Source organism: Ambystoma mexicanum, chromosome 1q (genome assembly GCF_040938575.1).
Source record: "Ambystoma mexicanum isolate Mex_15411 chromosome 1q, UKY_AmexF1_1, whole genome shotgun sequence".
Lineage (NCBI taxonomy): Eukaryota > Metazoa > Chordata > Amphibia > Caudata > Ambystomatidae > Ambystoma > Ambystoma mexicanum.
In genome coordinates this window covers 1,470,232,366-1,470,258,500 of record NC_090922.1, presented here as the reverse complement: position 1 = coordinate 1,470,258,500, position 26,135 = coordinate 1,470,232,366, and the positions used below count along the sequence as shown (strand labels likewise).

The 26,135-nt window shown below is 44.7% G+C and overlaps 2 protein-coding genes across 4 annotated transcripts in view; one reads left to right on the top strand and one right to left on the bottom strand.

The window, feature by feature from the left end:
* TOE1 (target of EGR1, exonuclease) overlaps positions 1-25,101 on the bottom strand; it is a 154,394-nt gene extending 129,293 nt beyond the window's left edge. Inside the window, exons 1-4 of one of the 2 annotated variants that reach the window (XM_069642361.1) lie at positions 24,819-25,101; positions 10,470-10,596; positions 8,752-8,792; positions 3,976-4,072 (exon numbers count right to left, since the gene is read on the bottom strand). In XM_069642361.1, the coding sequence (XP_069498462.1) occupies positions 3,976-4,072; positions 8,752-8,792; positions 10,470-10,596; positions 24,819-25,084 (531 nt within the window). In that variant the 5' untranslated portion in view covers positions 25,085-25,101. Of the gene's footprint in view, positions 1-3,975; positions 4,073-8,751; positions 8,793-10,469; positions 10,597-24,697 lie in introns of both variants that reach the window. The other variant, XM_069642362.1, reaches the window with a different exon arrangement.
* A 61-nt stretch (positions 25,102-25,162) lies between these two features.
* The window catches only part of MUTYH (mutY DNA glycosylase), a 523,937-nt gene continuing 522,964 nt past the window's right edge, over positions 25,163-26,135 (top strand). Inside the window, exon 1 of one of the 2 annotated variants that reach the window (XM_069642363.1) lies at positions 25,163-25,493. The gene's annotated coding sequence lies outside the window, so the exon portion shown is untranslated. Of the gene's footprint in view, positions 25,594-26,135 lie in introns of both variants that reach the window. The other variant, XM_069642364.1, reaches the window with a different exon arrangement.

The window sequence follows — 26,135 nt, the reverse complement described above, 5'->3', positions numbered from 1 at the left end:
CTATGCAAATTTCGATTTAGCCTTTCAGCACACTATTCAGTCAATTTCTAAGATATAGAAGAATCATATCGGAAGAATCCGAATACATTAAAAAAAATCACGAGATCTGAAAGAAAGGTTTGAGAAAAGAGGCCATCAAGCAACGAATATAACAACCAGTGCAGAAAAGGTCAGTAAAATCAGCAGAGAAGACGCTCGGAAACATAAAACTAAGAACAAAGTGGACAATTTGGTATATGTTACTACTTTTTCACAACAGAGTTCCAAAATTAAAGAAATCATTAAAAAAAACTGGACAACACTGAGGCTGTATCCTATGACGAAAATACTCTTCCCTGAACCTCCACTTTTTGCCTACAGCAAAGGCAGATCGATCAAAGGCCAGTTAATTAAAGCAGACTTCTTAGCAGCAAAGACAACAGAGGAAAACCATAAAGGGACAATTGCCTGTCATAATTGTAACAACTGCAACAACCTAATAAAAGGCAGCACCATCACTCATCCTCATAAAGGATACAAGATAAATTTTCAACATACCACACTACATGTGACTTTAAAAACGTAATATACGGCATAAGATGCCCATGTGGGATATATTACGTCGGGATGACAATGAGAAAAGCTAAAACAAGATGGGCTGAACAGAAGTCTAATATAAGAACAGGAGCCCTGAAGTCACCAGTGACACAGCATTTCAAACAAGAGAGACACAACATTGCCCAGATGAGGTTCATCATCCTGGAACAAGTGAAAGCCCCAAGACGAGGAGGCAATTTAAATAAAATGTTGCTTCAGAGGGAAACATATTGGATTGAAAAACTGGACTCCATGCAACCCAATGGCATGAATGCAGAATGGGACTTAAGTTGCTTTTTGTGAACTGAATGTATGCAGAAAGAATCTATTAAGCAGTTAGCTCGGTGATACCTATATTAACAACTGATATGTAGAGTGGAGTGATGAGACATTTTGCAATCAACTTAACACAAGATATTTTGAACTGTGAGAGATCATTCCAATAAAATTGACAAAAAAATCTCAATTCCTTCAACAAAAAACAAAAAAAAAGCAATATGCATCACCAAGAATTTATCTGTAAAGCGACACCAATATTAAAATCAAGAAACTTGTCAAATTCAACTCAATGTGGACTCAACAATTAGGCACGCACAACAATTAATGAAGTATGAAGCTAAATTCACCAGATTTCAAGTTGATTGAACATGCAGGATCAGTATTTTACAAGAACTCTACTGTAAGTAAATCCATGCGAAGATGGCACCCGGGCATAACTAACAGTAAGTCACCTCTTCTAATCCAACAGTGACTCAGTTACCAAAACAACTGAATGAACTGGCGACGCCTCATTACAGCAAACTGCTTCGCGCACACGGAAGAAAATCACGGAGAGGAAGAGAAGAGATCAGACGATCGAACGGGGAGTAGCAGTCAGCCTTCACACGGCGGCACGCCACGTTGACGAGAAACGAACACGGCGTTACCACCACGTTGACGAGAAAGGAACACCACTGGAATCCAACATCAGAGGTGAGCACACGCATCGCATGCGCTCATAAAATGACCTATCAGTAAACCAAAAGAATTAGGGTTTTGACACTGGGACTCCGCGCTATTTCAAAGCGACTGATACCGGTGCAAAACCCGCACCAAAATGTAAGAAAAAAGAGTGAAAACAATCCGTTCATTCTTTTCCAAACAGATACAACAAAAAGATCCCGCGTTGCACCCTCGGGATAAACAAATCTCCATGAGAGAACCGGCTAATTGAAAGTGTGGAAAGAGTTTGGAAGAACATTTGATCTTCTACATCAGTGAAACTGAAGGTCAGCGTTATCTTTAATTTATACCGACGAAGGGAAGGACGCCTGGCAGGTTTAGAGAGGGACTCTGCAGCAATGGATTCCACTCGTTTAGCTGCTCTTCGTGATTTTGGCGCCTTTTTCTCAGGGCACAAGAGGAATGAATATCCCCGGTTGGAAATTCCTCAGTCCCGAACTCTAGTGAAGGGACTCCTGACAAAGATGTCTTGCTTCTGTAGACTCACGCAGATGTCTGCGAAGTTTCAGCCGGATTCGTCCTTCGGAAGACGTTGCACTTAGTCCAGGTACCCCAGGTTTTGCAAATTGCTGCCCAGCAAGGTCGGAGCGACAGGTTTTGGCTCCGAACGATGCAGGTCTTGAGGCTAGTTGGTCCCACCAGCCTATGGGAGGAAGGCGTCCTTGGCAGAGCTTCTCCGACGATGGGAAAACAGGGTCAGCACAGCTGCAAGGCTCCACTGGTGCTTAAACTGTCCTGAAAGGTGCTGCTGGCGTGTTTGTGCCTTCTTCGGATTTGATATTACAGTGGTTGACTGCCTGTAGTCAAAAAAATCCTCACCTTATATACGAAATCCCAGTCATTCACAGCACTAAGCCGTCAATCACACAGGGGAAGGGGATGAGGGTAGGGGATTGAGAGGTAAGACAGCCACCAACCCAATTGGAACTGGTTTTGGCCAGGCATGCCTACAAACAGACCAGTGAAGTTTCGGGCTCCTCCCTCAATTCCTGCCTCCCCGGATACACTGGAGCCTGGGCCAAAGGGAAAACACTCAATGTACTCAAACCTGATGTTAAACAGAGTAAAAGCCCCAAAGGAACTAAAACAAGAAATTGAGAAAAAAATAAAATAATAAAAGACAGGCCATTTTGGTAAAATGGTGTCCCTTGGGTGCTGTACTGCAGCCGAGAAATCAGAATGCAAATACATCGCACAAAAAGGTAGAAAAAGAAACCACTGCCACCAGCAAGTCAAGTTAGTGTAACAAAAAGTTACATGAGGAGAAGTGGGATAAGGAGTTACTATGTAACCCCACTCACACCCCCAGCACTCCACATAAGGTGGTGTGTGCTGGAGCCACAATGGAAAACAGTAAGACAAGAGTTGTTCTACTATACTTGGGAACTGTAGTTCACACAAGAACATGTATTTAAACATTTAGAAGTGTCCAAGGGACTCCTCAGAGGCACACAGGTGCAGTGTGTCACTATATAAAAAGCTGATGCCTATGGAGTTACTAAACTCCATTAAAACATAAGGAACACAATCTTTGTCAGAGGGGAAAATGCATGAGTGGGTGGCAAAAAGGCCCACTCACTCAGGAGGTTAAAAATTCAAAAGGATTCCAGCAAAGGGCAGAAGGGAATTAGCACAGAAACTGAAAATTCTCCCGAACACATAGTGCACATATATACAATACAACAAGAAGTACACTGGGACTTACATATATAGCCCCATAAACCATACATAACCCTAAACAATCATTATACCTGAAAGGTCTTCAGGTCTTAACACAGCTAGAAACTAATAATCCAATCTGTGTTCTATACACAGCCCCACATGCTTCTGTCCTAATGGTGTACAATAAATACAGGAAATTCCTCATTGGAAAACAAAATGAGGGGAAAAGAGTGGGTTCTTTTTTGAAGTGCCAAAACCTTCATTAACTCTAAACAGAGAAAGAAGTGCAGTCTTAAAATCATGTTACACTCTTATACTTGGGAAATGCCTCATTCTACTATAAATGTAGAGACGTACCTGATATTAATACATGATACAGATCAAGAGACACATACATTCCCCATGCTTCAACATTTGAACATTAAATTTACGGTCATGTATGGTTAAAACCATACACGCAAGTGCTGTTCTGATTTTTTATATTGTATGTGTATGTATTGCCATTTTTAATGTTATATATTGTTGTATACCTTTCACGGTAAAGTATTGAAATCAGTTTTGCAAAATGTGGATTTTCAACCTGTTTTGTACTTTAGAGAAAGTATGGTGTAAGAATGGTTTGTGATTAGGAGTGTAGTACCTTGAAAACTTGGGTGAGAATTTCTTTCCATTTATTATCCGAATTCACACGTCTACCCCCGACATTACAGAAGACTACATGCCAAGCAGTCCTACCTTTTCCGGCAATTCTTTGAAGCAAGCCACACCCAAGGACAAGATGGAACGGGTTCGGGCTGCATAGCAGATGGATTTGTATCTCTCCTCAATGCACCTGGACAAAGAAAGGAAGCATAAAACAAAGCCTAAGTGCCAATTACAGGGCTAAAAGAATCTGTTGTGGCTGCGATCAGAATATAATTGAAAGCACAGAATGCAAAGTGATATTTGGGTGTGCATGCATTTTGCTCGACCCCCAAAAAGGGCCAGTCTTTTATACAGTTTATCCAAAAGGTAGATGGTGGGCCTGAATGAATATTAAAAATAAAATAACAAAAATCTGTTTAAAAAAAAAGAAAGGGACCACCCTTAGCAGCCTTTCCAAATCGAAATGCCACACCCGTGGACGTTCAAGAGTGCACACAGGGGCTGACATGCCGGCTGCGGGTTAAGGAGTGGGATGGAACAGGAAAACGGGAGTTTGTAGCTGGTGAGGGCGGAGGGGAATGCTTTGGCCCTCAGGAAGACAGTGGGGGAGTAAAGCAGTGCCCTGGAGGCTGACACCCCACTATTCCTAAGAAATCAAGGGAGGGGGCAAGTGTTGTGATAGACTTACTGGGGTGCTGCAGTGAAACCTGCCCAACCCCCAAAGTGTGACTATTCATCATTTTCATGGAAGAATTCAAGCAATAATGGTTGGGGTGGGTCCTCTCCTTGCATTCTGTGATAAAATGTGCAGATAAATACAAAAAAAAAACTGCTAGTTAAGTTCAATTAAAAACAGAAAAACAACATTTCCTTCACCAACTAACCAAGACCTCAAACTAAGAGTTTAAGCTTGAGGCAGGTGGAGGTGGACAGATTTTAAACCAGGACAACATTTTAGAGATGGGCAACAAATTCATAAAACAATCATCTCAGGGGCTGATATTATGTGGAAATCGGGCAATGAAGATCCACACAGTTCTTTCAATGAAAATTACTGCACTTCCTGGAAACATTTTACTGACCAAATGATTGCAATTCATCCCAGAGAGTGCAACTTAGTCCTATAAAATGTGTCATAGGATAGTAGGCAATGGATTTGTTGTACAGAAGAAATGTGGGTACTTGCTTATTTGCTACTCTCATGTTACATGGCTTCACCAATATATATGACACACACACGCTACTTTTTCCAACCATACCATCCGTAGCCATTTGTTTTGAAATGTTTCCGCTCTGCAAAACAGGTACAATGAATATTCAGTTATGAGACTTGGTACTAGAACAAAGCCAAATCTGCTGAGCTCAAGCATGGGTTTCCATAGTGCTGAAGAACCCAGGACAGATTGCATTAAAAGGGATTGTGAAAGATATGAATGCATCTGAGGACAACTATTTTATTCTATATTTTGAATTTTTAAATAAATTGCCCAATTTACAACCCACTGTGGAGAGGAAATGAGGAACTTTAGTTCTCTTACATTCAGTAATGCAACGGCAGTAGACCTACCAGATGTACAAGGACTCTCAGCAGTAACAAATTACATAAGCAGTCAACTGGACAACATACGTTTGAGGAAATGAATAGTGAAACACTTATTCTAGGTGCAGTAAAAACTTGTAGCTACTTGTCTCATAACACAGTTATACTAGGTGAGTAAAACCCAAGGATGAAATATACAATTACAGGTGCTTTTCAAATCAGGGAACCCCAGATTGAGTTAAGCAGTAACTCTTTACTTATTTGGGATGGCACACAGCTACCACCAGGTAAGTAAAACCCACATACTTTGTTTAACCTCACAATGGGGTGGGGGCGAGTCGTAAAACCCAACATTAGACTTTACTGAATAGTTATTCTAAGTAGGCAACAACCTAATGTAGCCTTATTCAAGTCAGGGGAAGCAAGACTCAAGGGACTAATCTGGCGATACCAACACTTTACCTTTGGGAAGAGGCACAACCTAATCACAGGAGAGTAAAATACCTTCACATCTACTTTCTATAAGACTGGCAAAACAGTCGCTTAGGAAGAAAAGATGTTATCACACATTCAAGATCAGTAAAAACTTTTGTAACTTTTCACTCTTAGACTTACAGTTACCAACCAACTCTTTACAAGCAAGTTACTTTTAAAACACTTTTTTAAAAACATTTTTCTGTTCTAGGCAGATGGCCCAATCCATTGACAGTCTTCCCCTTATTCTTGGAGCATGAGTGTTCTCAGTGAAAGAGGGTGGGGTGGGGGGGGGGGGGCACTGTGACAAGTGACCACCAGGCAGTGTCCGAATAGGTTCTTTTGTAGCAAAAGTCAACAGGCAGAGTTAGACGAGGGTCCAGTGGCTTCGCAGAAGATACCATAAGACAGAGGACACCATAAGCAGGATTCTAGCAGAGGGACTGGGTGTACTGGACGAGGGGCCTCAATCACAGAAAACACCATATAGCTACACAGAAATCCTACCAGGCTTAAGGTAAGTGCATACCCAAGCCAACAGTACGTCAGCATTGAAGAAGATTTTGCGGCAGGAGAACTTCAGGGTCTGCCGCCAAATACCCAGTCAATGGATTCCTTGTCGTGGAGACTGAAAACAAGACCTCAGAAGGGACTGCAGCAGGGATCGATGAAGAAGGCTCTAGGCAAGGTTTCCATCACGGCTGAATGACGTTCTGCGTATTTGGCGCCTGTTCAACGAGCACAGAATACAGAAAAAATCTGTGGTTAAATTCTCGTCGTTTTAAAGGCCCAGCACTGGCGAAGGGACTTTTTGGACTCAATTCGCGTCTCTGGAGATCCACAGGATAGGATGCCCACTCAGTGAGATTCGGAATACGGTGACCGTGCAACGCACGATGGCTTGAGGTCCCAGGGTATTGCAACAACGCAAGGTCGCAGAAACCCGTGGGCTGGCTCAAAATGCAGGTATTCTTGAGTCTAGTGGGTCTCACCAGGCTCTGCGTCGGGTTTGTCGTTTTCAGAGATCCCAGGTTGATTGGAAGGATGGGCTACAGCAGGCTCCGGTTACACATCAGGCTCTCCGGTCGCGAATTACAGCACAACCTCTGCATTCTCCCTGCATTTTACAAGAAGGGGCGGTCTGTTTGTCCAATCAGGACAGCCAGCCCCCCCACTGGGATTTGTCCCCATTCAAGCAAAGCGTAAGACAAAGGGCTATTTAGTTTTGGACTCCTCCCCCACTTCCTGCCCTCACAGACAGACTGGAGCCTGGGCGGGGAGTCCATAGGACTCCCACCGAAGACAAAAATCACACAAAGGAATTTTCCACCCTGGATGTAAGGGGAAGGAAAACTACAAGAAACACTAAAATGGCGATAAAAGACAGGGGCCATTTTAGTAAAAATTGACACCCTTGGGTCCCTTCACTGCAGCTGTAAAGGTGCACCAAATTAATACAAGGTATCACTGCCACCAGCCATTGAAGGTAAGCTGGTCACTAACAGATTTGTTACAGTTTTAGTGTGAAAGATGATATATCTCCCCAGCACTCCAAATAAGGTGGGGTGCTTGTTTCACTAAATAAATGTAGAAGGGATCCAAAGATCCTTTCTACCCTTGGGAACTGTAGTTCACTCAAGGTTAGCACAAGAAAGTTAAAAGGGGAGCCCCTAAGGCAACCCAGCAACAACAGGCACTTATTGCCAATAAGTTGTTAAAGAGGATACATTTAAAAAGACACTATGGAGAGTCTTCAAAATGACACCCATAAAAAAAAGAGTTAAAGATTATGTGAGTGTGGAAAAAGGTTTCCACTCACTGAGGTATTAATGAAAAACATCTCACGAATAAAGCAACATGTTTGGGGGTTAAACAAGGAAAGGAAGATTTACTAGTTCTGTGCAAATCTTACCCAACACTTGGCTGCTCTACCACACTACCAACCTGTGTAGTTCAGACGTATACCAAAGATTGGGTCCTATTGTCAGGAGGCGGAGGTTGTTGCAGTGCACCCTAAGGGTACTACCCGAAATCATTGCCTAACAAAAATTAAGTTAGTTTGTGGCACGCTATACATTAGCACCAGACTCCCAGAAGTAGCTCATGTTTACATGGTGTGATGCTCAATACCCAAGTGTTGCTTTTAGCTCCAACTCATAAAATCTTTATTGCAATCACTACCACACCCCTAATCAAAAGAGCCCTCGCCCCATCAAACAAGAACCCTCTGACTTACTTTGACAAAAAAAATATAAGAATGTGAAAATTCAGGGGGAAGGAACAATCACTCATTTGTATTTGCCATCTTCAAGCATGAACTTGCCCTTACCACACCCTTCTTCAATACCTGCCCAAAAGCACTGTTTTCTAGCACTCACAGTATTCCCACTACCTGCTCATCTTATTTATGTTAAATTGGCCTCCCATTTTCTGGGCAGATCCTTCATACATTCTGACCGGGGGCTTTTGCATGAACACTCTCAATAAGGTTGTTTCTGCACAAGGGCAGAGACACCCAATTTATCTAGCAAGAACTGATAATTGCTTCCGGCTCCTGCTGCAAGGACAATCTTACTAGTCACACTACTAAGACGCATGTGATGATATTTGATGGGGGTGTGCTGGGAGGCAGGTGGGGAATGTCTGTAAACAAGGTCCCTTACGCACCCGTGAAGCATTTGGATTTATGTTGCCATCATTCCAGACATGGACCAATCAAGTACACAGGCCATAGGTATAGCTAAAATTATTAACAGATTCAGTTAAGCCAATGCCTGCCCTTCTGCCTTGCATTTACTTTCCAGTTTTTTCAATCAAGGTACAAGGAGTTTTACAAGTGTTTTGTTACTTACTGATTCATTAAGCTCTTCCTGGATCCAAGGCCGCTGAGCTCCTGCATACAAAGACAGTGGTTAATGCCAGGTTCACATTCTCGAGAGGCAATGGGCACTACATTCAACAGGTAGAGGGGCAGGTGGGATGGTACACAGTGATCTGCATTTAACTCCTGCATTTAACTCCTGCATGTCCTTTCAAACACCCGATTACCCATCTGCAGTCTCCATTAAGATATTTGCCATCCTTTGGAGCTGCTCAGCCATGGCATACAACAAATAAACGTAGCACCCACAATTAAACATGCAAATGTAGACTTCGAACAAAAAACCGATTGAACACTGAACTCGTATAGACAAAATGGTCATTGTGTATACCTCTGGATGAGGAGGGAGGGAAGTTCAGTAAATAACCAAAACATTGGTTTGAAAAATATTGCGCAAAAAGCTGATTTTACTGCTTTAGCACCAAGTGTATATTCTATATAGCGATTGCTAAAACATTAGCACTCGGAGGCCATTAAAAAAAAAAAAAAATTGCCCATTTTAAGCGATATGAAAGGAAAATGAAAGCACACAACACCCAGGCTGATTGCCAATATCTACACGGGTCCCCAAAAAGCATTTACTGAAATTATTGGAGTGTGTTGTGTGTGCAGGTATAGATGGTTCTGTGCGAAAAATGCCCCCAGGAAAACGAAGTCATGTGAAAATGTAGCCAACAAAAAGGTCGCCAAAAAGGCTTTTCTTTTTTTAAATACACAAAAAGTACAACAGGCTGCACCCCAACAATGACCCAAACATTTAATAAGGCCTCCACAATCGTCTTATGCTCCTAAACCTCCCACTAACTCCAATTACTACTCTGAACTCACAACGCTAACCCTTCAGCGCACTGAAGCATTTTATTTGCATGTTACTCGATACAAAAATCAATGGAAAATAAATAGCGAACCCAACTCCAATCACCTCGCCACAAATGACATAACATATCCCTTGTCCAAACCCTCGCTGTAATCCCAACCCTAGTCTTACCCTAACTGCAAAACGTGCCCCAATTCTTACTTTGCTCAACCACTAGGTTTATGCTAACCCCCATCCTTTATCAACATCACAAGCCTGCCTAAACTTCCCTATCCCTTTAACACTCATTCAAATCATTACTCCATTAGCCGCAGCCTTACAAACTCATATCCCAACACTTAACTTGACACTTAACTTAACGAAACCCCAACATCAACAGCCCTGCAGCAACCGCTTTGACCTCAACGCATACCACAATTCCAACCAAAATCTTTACTGTAATCCCCTTCCTACCCCTAAACCGGGCAATTGTACACCTACAAAACACTCTTTAACCCCAACAATTGCCATATCAACACTACATTTTTGTCTACTTTTCAGCAGCAAGTTTTAACTACTTTTTGCTGGCATCATTTTCACTGGATACCATATGGATCGATACATTAATACTCATATAGAGGAGCAGACTTTAAGTCTGCTAACACCAGAGCAGGATTATGGTTCTGCCCTTTAGGAGGAGTGGTGGGGAGGTGAAGGCATTGAATACAGGCTCTTAATAGCGATGGGAGGGGTGGAACTGCCCAGTAGGGTTTGAGGGGGTCGCAAGTAGACCATCAGTCACGCAGTTCAGTGAGTCTCAATCATCAAATGTCAGCCACCCACACACACATACAAGTCAACAACTTAAACCCAAACACATGAAATCAACTCACTGTGTCAACTGCTATAAAGGTCGAGGTCTTTATGGCCAGAAGCATGGAGGGCCAGAGCTCTTTAAAATTATCATTTTGAACATCAATCACTGGGACTTTTAAGTTGGCCATCTTCACATCCTTGGACCTAAAAAAAGACAATAGTGAAAAAGCAGCTCCAGCACAATGCTGTAAGAAGTCTGATGCAGACCCTGGAGGAGAAACGTTGCTATAATACATGAACACTAAACTGCAAGACAAACAACCAACAAGTTACTCCGCCAATGCAGCAATTTTGAGGTTTACACCAGGGCCAAACAATGCGAGATGTGCAGTAAATAATGCGGATTAGTAATGCATGGTGTGGAGAAAGAGTTCTGGGCCCACTCTTCAGGGTCTGACCAATGTGGGGTATTTGTTAATAAGCCTAAACTCAAGAGTTGCATTCTGGTCTTGTACTTCTTCCCTTCATCACAGCGACAAGACCCACCAGACTAGGCTTGAGGAAAAGGCTGACATAGTGGCATCTGAATTGATCGCACTATGAGATCTCTGGCAGCCCCACAGGGACCATCTCCTCTGGGCAGATAAACCATGCCCGAATTGAGCGAAAGGCTGAAACTTAAGGTCCCAGGCACCCCCCAGAGCTGGGGTGTGCTGATGTTATGGCACCACTACGGACAAGTAGACGGAGAGGCCGTTGAGAGCTGGAGAGACTGAAAAGACAATGCACCTCTCCTAGCTTCACATGGCTGTCAGTCGGATACTAACTGCTTCCAGTGGAGAGGTGAGCTGGGACAGCACCTAGGCTGGCCTTGTGGCTGCTGCATGGTGCAATCTGAGCATGTATGTATGTATGTGTGAGGTTTACCACCGACTGTCCCCGCTGGTGACCATGCATGGGGCCATCTGGTACTGATAGACGTTTGTGGGGTTGCAGTTGAACACCAGGAGGAGCACTAATAAACCTTGCACTGCACGCATTCAGCTTAGTGAGGATAGGCTAGCAGTTAGTTGAGCAGCAATCCCCTGGCGCACTAATTATGGGAAACTTTGATCTTCAGCGACACGTACTTACCTCCCCTCTTAAACTACCTGAAAGGTATAGCAGCTGAGCCTTTACGGAAAAGCGCGATCAAGGTAGGTAGGCTGAAGCCAGAACACAAGCACCCAGTAAAACACCTTTAGCTGAATTACAGTTGCGTGGGCTCAGGATGTTAATCTATTGCCCCCGCCAATAGGGCTTGGGAGACGACTGGTAACTTGCAGCCCAGAGAAGGGAAGAAGGCGGACAGAGCTAATGCCCAGTCATGGCAGGTGGGCACGAGAATATGGCAGAGGCCTGGAGGGTGACCCTGAGACAGGGACCTTGGCCTGGAAGATCGGCTCGAGGGCAGCGATTCAAAAGCAGGGAGCGGGACACTTCCTCGCCGGAAGGTGGGCGTTAGGCAAGATTGTATGCCGTACCCTTTGGGTGCACTACAACACCCTGACCTCCGGGCAATAGGAACCCAACCTTTGGTATAAGTCTGTACTACACAGGTTGGCAGCATGATTTAGCAGCCAAGCTCATCTCAAGAGGGGTCAATGTGAGCAGTAGGGGAGACAAGTATCCAAACACACACTTATACTCAAGGTTTCTTGATTAAACAATTATTAATTCATTCAACAGTCAGTTTGATTAAGCCTTCAAAAGGGAGCAATATATAGCAACACACAAAATACACACACTTAGTTTCTCTAAATCAGCAAACACCCTTTTGGGATGGCACACGGACACTTCCTACACCCTCAGGTGACAAATAGCTAGGATACCGTGGACAATGATGCATCACTGTACATTTAGGGCAATACTGAGATAAGTGTCAAAGAAAAGGTTATTAGAATAAAACAAGAGATTACACAAATAATCTGAAGCAGGTGTACTTTTTCGAACCCCCCCCCCCCCAACGCAAAGTAACATAACGCCTTCCTGAAAGGAAGACCAACACCAAGTCGGAGGGAAGAAGAGTCATTCAGGGAACAGGCCAGGCCAATGTCAATAGGGCACAGAGTCTAGGTGAGCTGAAACACTAGGAGGTAGGTAAAAGTCACACAATGTTTTAGAAATCTTTGTAGAAAAGAAGAAATCAAAGTAGGGACACAAGCTGGTTAGGCTTGTGAGGTAAATAAGCTGTTAGCAGCTCTACAGAAGCAACCAAGTCTCAACTGAGAACAAGCAAGGCCAGGCAACAAGAGGTAGGTTCTCTTAGACGGTACAGTACCTTTGGTGCAGCTGGCTTCTGTTCCTGTGCAGCTCTGCAGATCCTGTGTTCTTGGGCCTCAGTCGTGGGGAGAAGAGGGGAGGACGCCTGGAGGACTCCTGCACTGCAATGGGACTGTCAGCGACAGCAACCGGCAATCTTCAAATCAGTGGCACTTTGCAGTTTCAATAGCACCCCTGCGGTTTCTGGCTGTCGAGACAGCTTTCCTTGCATCTGGGGTCCAGCACTCTGTTGAGGTGGCTTAGGCTCGGTCAGTCCTGCTGCCTGGGAGACCGGAGGATCTTCCTGGAGCTTTTAGCCAACAAAAGTGAGGCACTCTGAATCTGGTGTTACTCTCCCTGGCACTTCGGTTCCTGCAGCAGCAAGGAAATTCAGCCAGCTCCGAGAGGATGTCCAGACGAGTTCACTTTGGAGTTAATTGGTCCCACCAACTCAAGGGGAGAAGTCGTCCTTGCAGGGCTTCTCTAGTCGAGGCGAATTCAGAGCTTCAGCACTGCAGCAGGGCTTGACTGAGCAAACCAATGGTCCAAGAGTTGTAGGTGTCTCTTCCAAGTTCTTCTTCGGATTCCTTCGTCCAGTGGTCGACTGCCTTCCAAGCCAAAAAGCCTCGCCTTTTATGCAGGTTTCTCCCATTCATTCCAGCCTAGCTGCCAGTCAAACAGCAGGGTGGCTGTCCTTGCCAGATAGCCAATCACCTTTGGGTGCATTCCTGTAACTAAGCGGATTAAGCACAGGGAGTTTCGGGCACCTCCCTCACTTCCTGCCCCTGCCAGACATACTGGAGCAGAGTGCAGGCTGCACTCGTGAACCGCGCCAAAGACAAAACGTACAAAGGGACCAAACCTGATTTGGCGCGCAGAGTAAATCTCAAGAAGAACCTTTCCACAGAGAAATGGCGAAAAAAGAAGACCGGGCGTTTTTGACAAAAATGGCTTCCTTGGCTGCTTTACTGCAGCTGTGAACGCAGCTGTGGTGTAAGCACACCACGGTAGTTAAAAGTAAACCACTGCCACCAGCAATTAATCATAGAAAGGGTAACAAAATGTTACATGACAAAGTAGACAAAGGGGATAGATACTAAGTAACCCCTCCAGCACCCCATTGTAAGATCGTGTGTGCTGGGTCTAGAGAATTACAAATGTATGTAAAGACAATCACTTCACTGCTCTTGGAAACAGCTATCCAAGAGAAAGGTATTTAAACCTTTGGGAAATCTGAGACTTCCCTGTGCCAATGCACCGAGGGTGCTGTGTGACACGATGATGCCTATGGAGTTTGTCAGACCCCACAACCCAGGTCAAATCACAGATAAATACAAGAGAGTGGGGAAAAAGGGTCGCACTCTCTCCAGGTAAAAATTAAAAAGTCCTAGAGTCCTGCAAAAGTGCTGGGGGTCTTCAAGGTAGAGAGGAATTAGCAATTTCTGAGAATTCTCCCTAACAGTGGGTGAGCGAGGCTGGAAGGTAACCGAAAGCCCAGTTAAAGATTTGAGCTGGGGAGACTGCAGACTGGTGCAGGCGGGTGTGAGAGGTGGACCTGGAGCAGTGAGGGGGGACAACAGTTTGGAGGAGACGTGCCCAAGTGGATTGAGGGGGCAACAAGGAGCACTAGAGACCTGGGATTAGGGAGAGGGACCCCATCCTCCTTGTGTGGTTAGGTGCGTTAGGGGAGTTTTCCTGAAGTCCTACTGGCAGTAAGACTTTAGTAAGCTATCCCAGTTGTTTGTAGATTCTGGTGTAATTTTAACCCTGGAGTGAGCAAGACCCTTTTCTGCATTTTGACCTGATTTGGATTAAGTGTTTCCTCCATTTTTGGAGTCTGACAAATTCCATGGGCATCTACTGTTTGTATGGTGACACACAGCACCTTCAGTGCAATGTCACAGAGAAATCCTTTAGATTTCTCCTAAGGTTTAACTACCTTTTCTTGGGCGAACTAATGATCCCAAGAATAGTGAAGTGAAATTGACTTTACTTCACTTTTCTCTTTGTAAGTCCAGCACACACCAATGTATGCTGAGTCCGTGGTGGGGGGATTGTTGACTGCGGGATAGCCCCCAATCCCACATACTCATGTTACCCTCACTACTTTAACTGGCTTGTAGCAGTGGTTTAATTTTCCTACCATTGTGCTTTTCTACCGCAGGCTGAATCCTCAGCTGCAGTACAGCACTCATGGGGGACAAGTTTGTCACAATGGTCCCGGTCTTTTTTTTGCCATTTACTGTGATTTTTCTTGGGTTTTACTCTGAGTTTAGCCAGGTTTGAGCCCTTAGTTTGTTTTACCTTTGGTGGGCTACAGCCCTGAACCCCACCTCTGGCGCCAGTGTGTCTGGAAAGGTGGAATGTGAGGGAGGTTCCCGAAACTGCCGTCCTTTGTCTCTACCAGTGCATGAATGCAACCAGTGCCGATTGGCTGGCTGTCCTTTCTGGACAGCCACCCTGCTGTATGATTGACAGCCTAGGCTGTGCATGAATGGGAGAAACCTGCTTAAAAAGGCAAAGTTTTTTGGCCTAGAGGCAGAGTTGTCCACTGGGAAGAACACCCGATGAAGAAACCGTGAACAAACCTTGCTACATACTCCTGAGCCTATGAATTGCCTGGTGAAGTAGTGCTGCTGCGCTGAAACCCTTTCTGATCGACAAGAGAAGCTCCGGAAGGGATGACTTCTTCCCATGGGTTAGTGGGACCAACTAGCCCAGAGACAAACTCCACTGGACTATCTTCCCTAACTGGATGCAATTCTTTGCTACTGCAAGAACTGAGTGTCGGGGGTCAAGAAATCCATAGTCGAGCGCGGAGTCTCATAAGGACACTCCAGAAGCAGGAGTACACAAGCTCGAGTCCCCTCACCGGAGTGCAAGACCCAAGGATTGAAGGAAGCCCAACGTATCAGAGACAGGCCGTTTAATGAGCGATGAAACCGCGAAGTGGCGCTGAACCGAAAAAGAGCCCATAGCTGTCGATGACATCCAATTTGTCACCACAGGAGCCCTCAGTCCTCCCTCTTGTCACAACGACGGAGGCTCAGGAACCCAGGGTCTGCAAAGTTAGGCAAGATATACATAGTAATTATAAATCTTCCTGACCTGTGTCAACCCCAGAACTTTTAGCTTTACTGGTGGATTATTTTTCCTTGTACCTCAGTGAGTAGGAACCTTTTTCCACACTCACTAATGTCTCCATAAGGTCTTTTTAAAGTTATCTTCCTTAACAACTTTTTGGCAAGAAGCCCCTGTTGCTGGGTTTTCCTAAGGGGCTCCCCTTTTAACTTTCTCTGGCTAACCTTGAGAGAACTACAGTTCCCAAGGGTAGAAAGGATCTTTGCATCCCTTTTACATTTAATTTGGTGAAACCAGCACACCCCACCTTATGTGGAGTGCTGGGGAGATACAACGTAACCCCTTTCACACTAAAACTAACAATTCTGTTACTAATTAATTTAATGTGTTACAGTTTAGTTAATAAACTTCACATATAAAGTCAAAGTTAATTCTAAAATCAAACTATTATAACATTGCATTGAATAGTAAGAACACCATAGAATAACAATTAATGTCTACTTTTAGAAGAATAAGTTTAAAGAGTTAAAATAAGTCCAGCCAAAAATACCCAAAGTATGCCACCTTAACTAACAGGGAGTAGAGTGTTTAACATAAATTATAAGCACAATTCAGAGTTTCGAAACAGAGCAAAACAAAAGCATTCATACATGTTGCCACGATCTTCACAGATCCTTAAGTATAGGCAGGGACGAAAACTTGTAATGTACTGTGGACAGCCCATTCAAATCTTAATGCCTAGTTTTCCCTCTATCCTAAGCCAGATGTTATATAGAGCAGTCAGGATTCGAATATTTTCTGAATTTAAGCAATGATGCCAAAATAAAGACTCACGATTGCTGCAGGATCATGAGTATACTTTCCCATGAGGTGATGAATTAAGTCTGTCATACTTCCACATTGTGTCAAGACGTGTTGTGCCGTCTCCAAAACATTGTCAATTTTACACAGTCTGCAGATACGTAGTTCCGACAGAATCCGCTCTCTCCTGATGGTGACTCATAGGGTCGGGAGTTGGTCCAATCTTAATAGGAGTACAAAGCGTCGCAGTCTTTTGGAGGGACATAGGTTGAGGTAGTCTTGCGGTTTCATAAATGAATACAGCCTAAATTGCACAAATTCATAGCTTTTCAATGAGCTAAGGTGGGCAAAGTTCTCCAACCAGTCCCACATTTCAATACGCTTGTCAAGGGCCATCTGAACCTGCTTAGAATACCCACCTTCTCGCCAGGATCATCCGATGTCTGCAAGATATTTTAACATATTGACAGCGGGTGAGAGGGAATTTTGCTTCTTGCATATTTCCTTGTTAACTGTAATCAGTAAAAGGTTTGTTGTACCACTATGCATTTTCATGAATAACCCCAACCTCTTTTTCATGACAAGAGCTTTCAATGATGGTATTCCCAATTCCAAACGCATAATGGCCATTGGGAATTCCTGGAGCTAGGCCCAATACCCGCCGCCAAAATTTCCCCTCAATGACCTGAAGCCATCTGAGGTCGAGATCAAAAAGAGCATCTAGCCCATAAGTCATCAAGGGTATAAAAACTTGCAAATAGAGTTGGCGTGTGCCCCATAGTGTAAAGCCTCCTTGTTTGTTTGTGAAGCTAGCAATTAACGCTGTGACCTGCGCTGCACGCGTGCTCTGGGAATGTTTGCATGCACCATATTCCCCGCTAGGCTCAAAATCAATACCCAAATAATGATATTGTGGAGCATGAGGGATTATGATCTTGCCATAAGGTTGACGCGAGATACTCTTATTGGTAAATCGCAGTACCTTAGTTTTGTCAAGGTTAATGGTAAGGCCATTACATTTCGCATAATCCCACAGTGCTGTAGCCGAACTACGCAGGCCACTGATCGTGTGATCAAAAATGACCAAGTCATCGGCGTATGCCAGGACAGTGCAAACCAACTCCCTGATCTTAGGAGGGCAATTGGAAGCGGCAGTTACAGCCACAGGTATGTCATGGACAGAGATTGTATATCAAAGGGGCAGTCACACATCCCTGTTTCACCCCCCTATTCTGCTGCACTTTATCAGTCAGGTGTCCCTCTTGATCCAATTTCAACCTGACTGAGGTGTTATGGTGCAGCAGTCTAAGGTAATACAGAATGCCGGCAGGACAGCCTAGGCCAGTAAGTTTAGACCACAGGCATTCTCTAGGGATCGTATCGAAAGCAGCTTTAAAGTCAATATATAATGCATATAGCGGCGGTTCACCTTCACTGCGTGCCTTAGATCTCAACAGATTCATGACCATCAAATTGTGACTTGTCGAATAGCTCTTTCTAAATTCTGTTACAGGGACAAGCTTACCTTCAAAGGCTGGTGGCAGATTAATTTTGTGCATCTTTACTGTGGGCTGTGTTCCCAGCAGCATTAAAGGCACCCAAGGGTGCTCATTTTACCAAAATGGCCCAGAGTTTGCCATTTTAGTGTTTGTCTCTTGTTCCTTCCCCTGACAACCAGAGAGGCAAATTCCTTTGTGTGATTTTTATCTTGGCCTGCACTCCCTTCCCAGGCTCCAATCTGTCTGAAAGCAGGAAGCGAGGGAGGAGTCCAAAACTCCACAGCCCTTTGTCTTCCTCCTTGCCTGAATGGAGACAAATCCCAGTGGTGGGATGGTTGGCTGTCCTGATAGGACAACCAGACAGCCCCTTCTTGTAAAAATGTAGTGAGAAAGCAGAGGTTGTGTAGTAGTTCCTGTTAAATACTCCGAGCCTGGAAGCTGAAGACAAGTCGACCACAGGAACTGGGACCGAAGAGGATGATGAAGGAAAAGCGGCAAAGACAGCGACCGGAGAGCCTGCTGTGTAACCTGAGCCTGCTGAAGCCCTTCCTTCCAATCGACATGTGGACTCTGAAAACGACGACCCTTACCCAGACCCTGGTGAGACCCAATAGACCGAAGAAGACGTGCATTTTGAGCCATCCCACTCTGGTGCGACCTTGAGGGGCTGCAATACCCCAATAGCCTGGGATCTCGAGCCATTGTGCGGTGCATGGTCTTCCAAATTCAGAATCTCGCTGAAACGTCGTGGGCATCCTGGTGTATCTCCAGAGACCCAATTGAGTCCGAAAAGTCCCCTCAGAGTGCTGGACCTTTCCGACCGCGATATTCCGTCTTCATATTTGCTACTGTAATCCACTGGGTAATTGGCTGCAGATCCTGAAGTTCTCCTGCTGCAAAATCTTCAATGCGGAGGTACTGTGCTGGCTTGGGTATGTACTTACCTTAAGTCTCTTGTGATTCTTGTGAAGTGTGGAGTGTTTTCTGTGATTGGGAGGCCTCTCGTCTAATTCACCCAGTTCCACTGCTGGAATCCTGCTAGGGTGTGTTCTGTGAAGCCCCTGGACCCTCTTCTTGCTCTAGAAGTAAAATACTCACCTGTTTGCCCAGTCTTCCTAAGGACTTTTGCTACTCCTGATACTGTCTGATGGACACTAAACCCTAGTGACTCCCCCTTCTGCCACCGAGAACGCTCACACTTCAAAAATAAGGGAAAGATTTTTAAAGGATTGGGTCTTTTGCCTAGAAAAGAGAATATGTGTTTAAAAGTTACTTACTTGAAAAAGAGTTTGTTGGTAACTAAGAGTGAACAGTTACAAAAGCTCTTAATTACCTTAGATGTGTGATGCACTATTCTCCACAACTTTCTTTCCTTAGAAATCGTTTTGCCATTCTAAACAGAAAGTAGATGTAAAGGTATATTACTCACTTTTGGGAAGGTAATTGTTGGTTTCACCAAATTATTCCTATTAGGATAATTGCAGGATTGCCCTCAACTGGGTCTTGCGTCCACCGACTTGTTAGCCTGTCCAGAATAAGTCTGCTTTAGGGTTTACCTACCTAGAATAACCTTGAGTCATTCACTAAAGCTTAATACTGGGTCTTGCTTTCCCTCTAATACAATGCCTTTGGTTCCAACTGTCCCTCATAAGTCATACATAAGATACTTGGGAAAGATCCAACCTAAACTTTATTGGGAGATGAAAAAGTATATGGGTTTTACTTACCTTGAGTTATTGCTGATCTCAATCTGTGTTCACGCACCGAAAACGCATTGCTGCAACAGGACCCAATCCAGCTGGACCACTTCTTCTAACCAGAGGTACTGTTTAAACTTGGGGTACTTACCTCCGTGTCTTTTTAGCTGTGTTCTCAGTTGGGACTTGCATTAGCTTACCTTAGAGTGGATTGCAACCGGCAACACAGCTGGTGACGCTACAAGTGATTCTACAAACTCTCTAACTTTGTGCAAGACTCTCTAAGAAGTGCCTCAGCCCCAGACTGTGCTCCAATTGACTTTAGCTGTCCTGGCCCCCTGCAGACTCTTCTAGTCCATAGACTTTGACCACCTATGAGGGACAGAAAAATCAACTGGTTTTAGACTGTTATTGCTGGGAAAGGCTGTTAGGGAGAATTCTCAATGTGCCAATTCCCTCCTTCTTAGAGACCCCCATTAACTTTGCTGTTTCTTTTGGTTATGGAGTCTAAAAAAACTCCATAGGCATCATCTACAAGGCTTAAAATAAGTGGTATCGCATTGCTATTTGCGATATAATTAAGCCCGTTTGCCGTTTATGTACATGATCATGTCGCAGTTACTGCAATATGATTTTCCACCAACAATTAAAAAATAAAAAGTTCCTTTTAATGCCTGCGCCTCTGTGCACAGCGTGCACTGCAGGCGAGGCAGGCAGAAGCACCCAGGTTGGGCTCAAAACATTGTATTAATGGCTATCTAAGACAGTTGCATCATAATACCTCTGCGCGCCTCAGATTAAACCAGGAGGGCAGTATGACTAGACAGGTGATCCAGACTAGGGGGGTAAAGCAAGGATGCGTAACTGCACCCCTCATTTACAATCTATATGTATATGACATCCCTGCAGCACTTGCCGAGGATAACAACTGCCCTCCAAAAATTGGTGAGGCACCATGCACTGTCCTAGCATATGCAGACGACCTGGTCGTATTTGACAATACCATAGGCGCTCTGCTGTCACCCTATGGGATTACGCTAAGACCAATGGCTTGACCATTAACCTAGACAAGACAAAGGTACTCCGATTCACTAAGAAAAGAGCATCCCGAGTCGATCTGTTGGTACATAATCATATACTTTATGCTCCATCATATCGGTATCTTGGAGTGGAAATCGAGCCATTGGGCGACTATCCCGTGTGCAGGCAAGGACGTACAACCAGGACGATGCAAGTAACAGCACTAATATCTTCGTTCACTAACAAACAGGGTGGCTTTGCCTTGTGGGGGACAAGACACTTATACATCCAAGTGTTTGCGCCCATGATTACCTATGTCCTTGAGTCTCTTCTCTCTTTCAAACTGGCCTGGCTGCAAGTGATGGAGGGTAAATTCTGGCGCTGGATACTGGGATTACCTCCGAGTGTCCCAGTGGCCCCGATTAGGCTTCAATTGGGCCCTCCCTCACTCAAAGCATTGGTACTCAAAAGGAAGGCAGGATTTTATCTCAAAATGAAGAGCAGCTCTTCCAATCCGTTATTGGCTGTGATCCATCAAGAAGTGAGCAAAAAAAACACCACTTCTCCCCTCTAGAAAGACATGACTAGATTTCTCATAGACATAGGCTGGACGCACAGAGGGGTAACTGTCTCCAAGGATGTCCTAAAAGCACTTGGTAAAAAGGTGGACCTATGGGACGGGTTAGAGAATTTCTCACATCTGAGCAGCCTAAAGACCTTTCATTTCGTAAAATATAGACTTTATAATTTTATGAAACCACAAGCATATCTGTATCGCTGCCCCACTAAAAGGCTCAGACGTTTCATTATTTTGTTCCGTCTGGAGCAATTACCCACCTTGTATAACGTAGGAGCCAGGGAAAAGATCCCTGCCAATAAGCGAGTGTCGCCTATGCAAATCTCCTGAATGTTTGGAGACAGCCAAGCATTTGTTGACCGAGTGTTCGACACTGGGTCTTTCAATCTCCAAATATCTTGGGGAATTTGTACATGATCCTCTAACCATTTGTGAAACTTCATTCTGGCTTTATTGCACTAACACCTGCAACATGCAATTGTTTATTGCATTGTATAATGTGTGGCAGCAGATTGAAAAAGATCTGGGCTCCTTGATCTGAAACATCTCAATATGGTGGGTTAAAGATTGCATGTGACACTGACTAGGCAGAGGTTTTACATCTATTGTTTTTTCATTTGACTGCGAGGCATGGTGTCTCTTGCAGAGATGTCTAACTCTTGCGTATGTGACTAAGACTGTGCTGATGTGTAGGCAAAGAAGCTATACACAATTGTTTTTATCCGAGTATTTTTGTTTTCTTTTAGGTTGTAAATAAATATTTTCTTCTGTATATGATATTTGTTGATTTGTTTCTTTTAATGAGTATATATTAATGTATGCAATTTGTATTATGTGTAAAGTATGAATTTATTTTCAATCTATATCACATTAAAGAATTATTATATGAATGTGAGCCCATCCCGGGTGCGGCATCACATGAGAGGAGGATCTCCGCCCCCCTCCGGCTTCAATGGTAAGGTGGTTTGGGTGGGGGAGACGGGCCCTTTTTATTAATTTATCTGTTGGATGCTGGGTGTAAGGGGCTGACAATATTTCTCCCGCCCGTGAGAAATATTATTAGCCACTTACACCCAGCACCCGCTGTAATAACGCAGCCTGATGATCGTAGAAGGCCTTTTCTACGAGCTGCAGGCTGCGTTATTACGGCAGGTGCTGGGTGCTACAGAGCAGGCGTTCTCTAACCAAAGCATGCGATCCTGGGAAAATCATTTGACCCACCCAACCATACAAGTGCTGACAAGAACAGAAATTTACATTTTACCTATACTGGTGTGCATCAGCCCCTTTTACTCCCTTAAAAAAGGCAAATACATGACCCAACAAAAAGTGTGCCCCTGCTTTCACCCACACAGCTCCCATTGGGTTTGGACCAGTAGTACCATTCATGCAGCGAACCGTTCCATTTTACAGACATTGCAGAGGTACATAGAAATCATTTCTGCATTCTTGCTAATTCTATATCTTGGGGTACAACTAACTCTGGTGACATTCAATATTAGTACAAAATTGCTAATCAAAAAAATGAATTAGCAAAATCTGCTAATCAATTTTTGAAAACGAATTTATGCCTTGATCTTTTACAATTGTGTCACACATCACCTTCAGTACAGTGGCACAGGGAAGTCGATTTCCCAAAGTTTAAATACCTTCTCTGGGATAAACTACTGTAACCCTGTGTCTAAATGCTCATGTAACATTTTACATTTCCTCACAGTGGTTTCATTTTGAACTACCATGGTTTTCATTTACCGCAGCTGTTCGCAGCTCCGGTAACGCTAACCCACAAGGGCCATCTTTTTCAAAATGTCGCAGAGCCATCTTTGACAAATTGCCAAAAAAGTCCCTGGTCTTTTTTTTCGCCATGTCTTTGTGGAAAGGTCCTTAGAGAGTTTCTCTGCGCGCCAAACTAGGTTTGGTCTCTTTGTTAATTTTGCCTTTGGTGGCCTTCAGGAGTGACACCAGGTGTCTGGGATAGGCAGGAAGTGAGGGGGGTGCCCGAAACTCCGTGTTTAGTCTCCTAGGAGACCCAAATGCACTCTGGTGATTGGCTGGCTGAGGACAGCCACCCTGCTGGTTGAGTGACAGCTAGGCTGGAATGAATGGAAGAGAACTTAAACAAGGCGAGTCTTTTGGCTTGGAAGGCAGAGTCAACCACTGGACAAAGCAACCGAAGAGATTTAAGAGGACGCCTGCTGCATTTCCTGGACGGTTGGTTTGCCCGGTGAAGCCATGCTGCAGTGCCAAAACGAAATGTTTGCATCAACAGAGAAGCCCCTGCAAGGACGACTTCTCCCTTTGAGTTGGTGGGACCAAACAACTCCAAAGTAAGCCACCTGGACACCCATCTCGGAGCTGGTTGAATTTCCTCTGCAGGAAACCGTATAGCCAGGGAGAGGGACACCAGATTGTGTGCGTTACATTAAAGCTAGCCTAAAGCTTTTGGAAGATCCTTCGGACTCCCACGAAGAAGGACGGACCAAGCCTGAGCCCCGTCAGCAGAGTGCGGGACCCCAGAAGCAAGGACAGTCCACCTTGACAGCCAGGAACTGCGTTATTTGCGGTAGCTGAAACAATATACATTGGGGGGTTTGAAAACGAGTCTCTGTAAACACGTATTGATACGCAGCTCTGCCATTCATTGATGGGCCCCTCACCTCACATTTACTTTTCTTGCTGGATGTTACGGCATCAATCGCATGTGGGCTGTTACCATCCTTCATCGCCAGTGTGATGTTTACTCTAACATCATTCAGGGTTTACGCTGCGTTTAACCAGGCCTGAATCCATGACGCCAGTTCCAGTCCCTTTATTTTTAACCCCCTAGTTCCCCGTGTCACGTGACCGGCCAGTCTCCAGCATGTGACACCACAGTTGGGACGACACAAGTATCGAGAATAATGTGCAGCATACTCCCGCGCTAGTGTTAAGACAAGTGCACTCCTAACATACATGCCAACATTCTGAGGCACCTAGGAGGGAGATTTCACGAGAGAATTCGGGAGAAATTAATTTCCCCATAGCATGTATTGGGGCTAGAATTATTTTAGACGGGAGAACGTGAAAAATAACACCATTTCGAGTCTCCCTCCTAAATCGGGAGGGTTGGCAAGTCTGTCGTAATAAAATAAAACATATTCTCCGGCCGGATCCCTGCGATCGTGGGAAAGGGTACTGCAGACGTCGCCTCTATGCAACGCGCGAATACACATACCTAGAGCCGTCTGAGGGTGCGTGACACGGGTAGAGAAGTTGCCGGCTGTAACTTGACTTTCTAGCACTTCCAGTCACCTAGAATACTAGACTCAGACCCCCTCACACGGACTCACCTCGCTCGTTGTCCTCAAACCACCAGCACGACGGCCGGTGCGCGCGCTACCAAGTGATCCAACAGCCGCGACGCCAACCGTACTCACGCCGAGCCTCGCGACGCTTGCGCTAGAACATCACCTTTCTGGGCAGCCGCCATCTTGGAACGGTCTTTCGCCCGCTTGGGACGGTGGCCGAGCTGGTATTATGACGCTGTCGTCAAAGAGCCCTTCTTTAGTTTCTTGCCCTCGCCGCGTTAGGTTAAGGGCGGCGTAGGCCCACTGACGTTTGTACTCATATGCAGGAGACCTGTGGGTTGACTTGACTTGATTGAGGGCAAGCATCCTGCGGTTCATAAGCCGCCTGACTTTAACATGGCACGTGTTGCTGATTTCTCCCCTGCGCATGCCTGGACTTTGTATCTAGCCTGAGCACCATCCTCCATGGGCAGGGAATAGCCCCACATGGCCCATTCTTTTTGTAGGGTTACAATTTCGGTCTGATTTTTTTTTTTTTTTTTTTACATTGCACTTTTTCTAATATGTGAGATTTTGAATGCGTAACATTTTAAAAAGTGTGACATTCAACCAAACGCGGGCCTCATCAAGGTTAAGTGTATTATTTACCATCCTCGTCTAAGAAAATCCCATTTGAGTTAATGGACATACATTATACATTGGACTCCAAATAATGAATTCCCGTGCGAGCGCAGAAATATGAGTGCATGCATGTGGTAAATCCTCTTTGACAAGAAGCGAGGGAACTGAAGCGCCAGCAATTGAGGTCTATTCTCCGCTTCTGTGTTGACCCTGCCCGGTAAGGAGACATATTTTGGGAGTGCATGGTCTCAACTTCCCGAGTCAGAAGGGCGGGCGAGAGTCCATTGAAGAGAATGGACAGGTAAAGAGTTTGGCGGGTGAGTTGTGAGGTATGCACGGTGTTTAGACCAGACTTACCCCTCAAGTAGCCGCATAGCTCTCAACCATTTGGGTCGCGAAAGCGGGTGAAAACACCCGATTTTAGTTTTGGCGGGTGAGACGCCTATTGAAATGAATGGGCGTGCTGGTGGCTTGGCCGGTGAGTTAGCTGTTTACAAGGCGGGTGACACCCGCCAAAAGCGTGTGAGTTGAGAGCTATGTAGCCGTGTACTAGGGATGAGTATCTCACTTGTGCCGGAACTTTTAGCATTCCGGTACTCGTAGTCTTGCTTTTTCCCCATACTTTCCCGATTATGCATGACAGGTTAAAAGTGCTAATATGTAAATTGAAATGAAGATTGCGTAACTTACTTTTTGTCCTGTTGAGGACTAGTTCAAGAGTACTGGTAGAAAGATGTTGCTATGTGGTATGTAATGGCGCATTCCAAAATAGGTCGATCCTTACAAGAGTGGAAGGAAGACTGTTTGCAAGTGCTAAGGGCTGCAGCAACACTTACAGGCGCGTTATAAATGACAAATC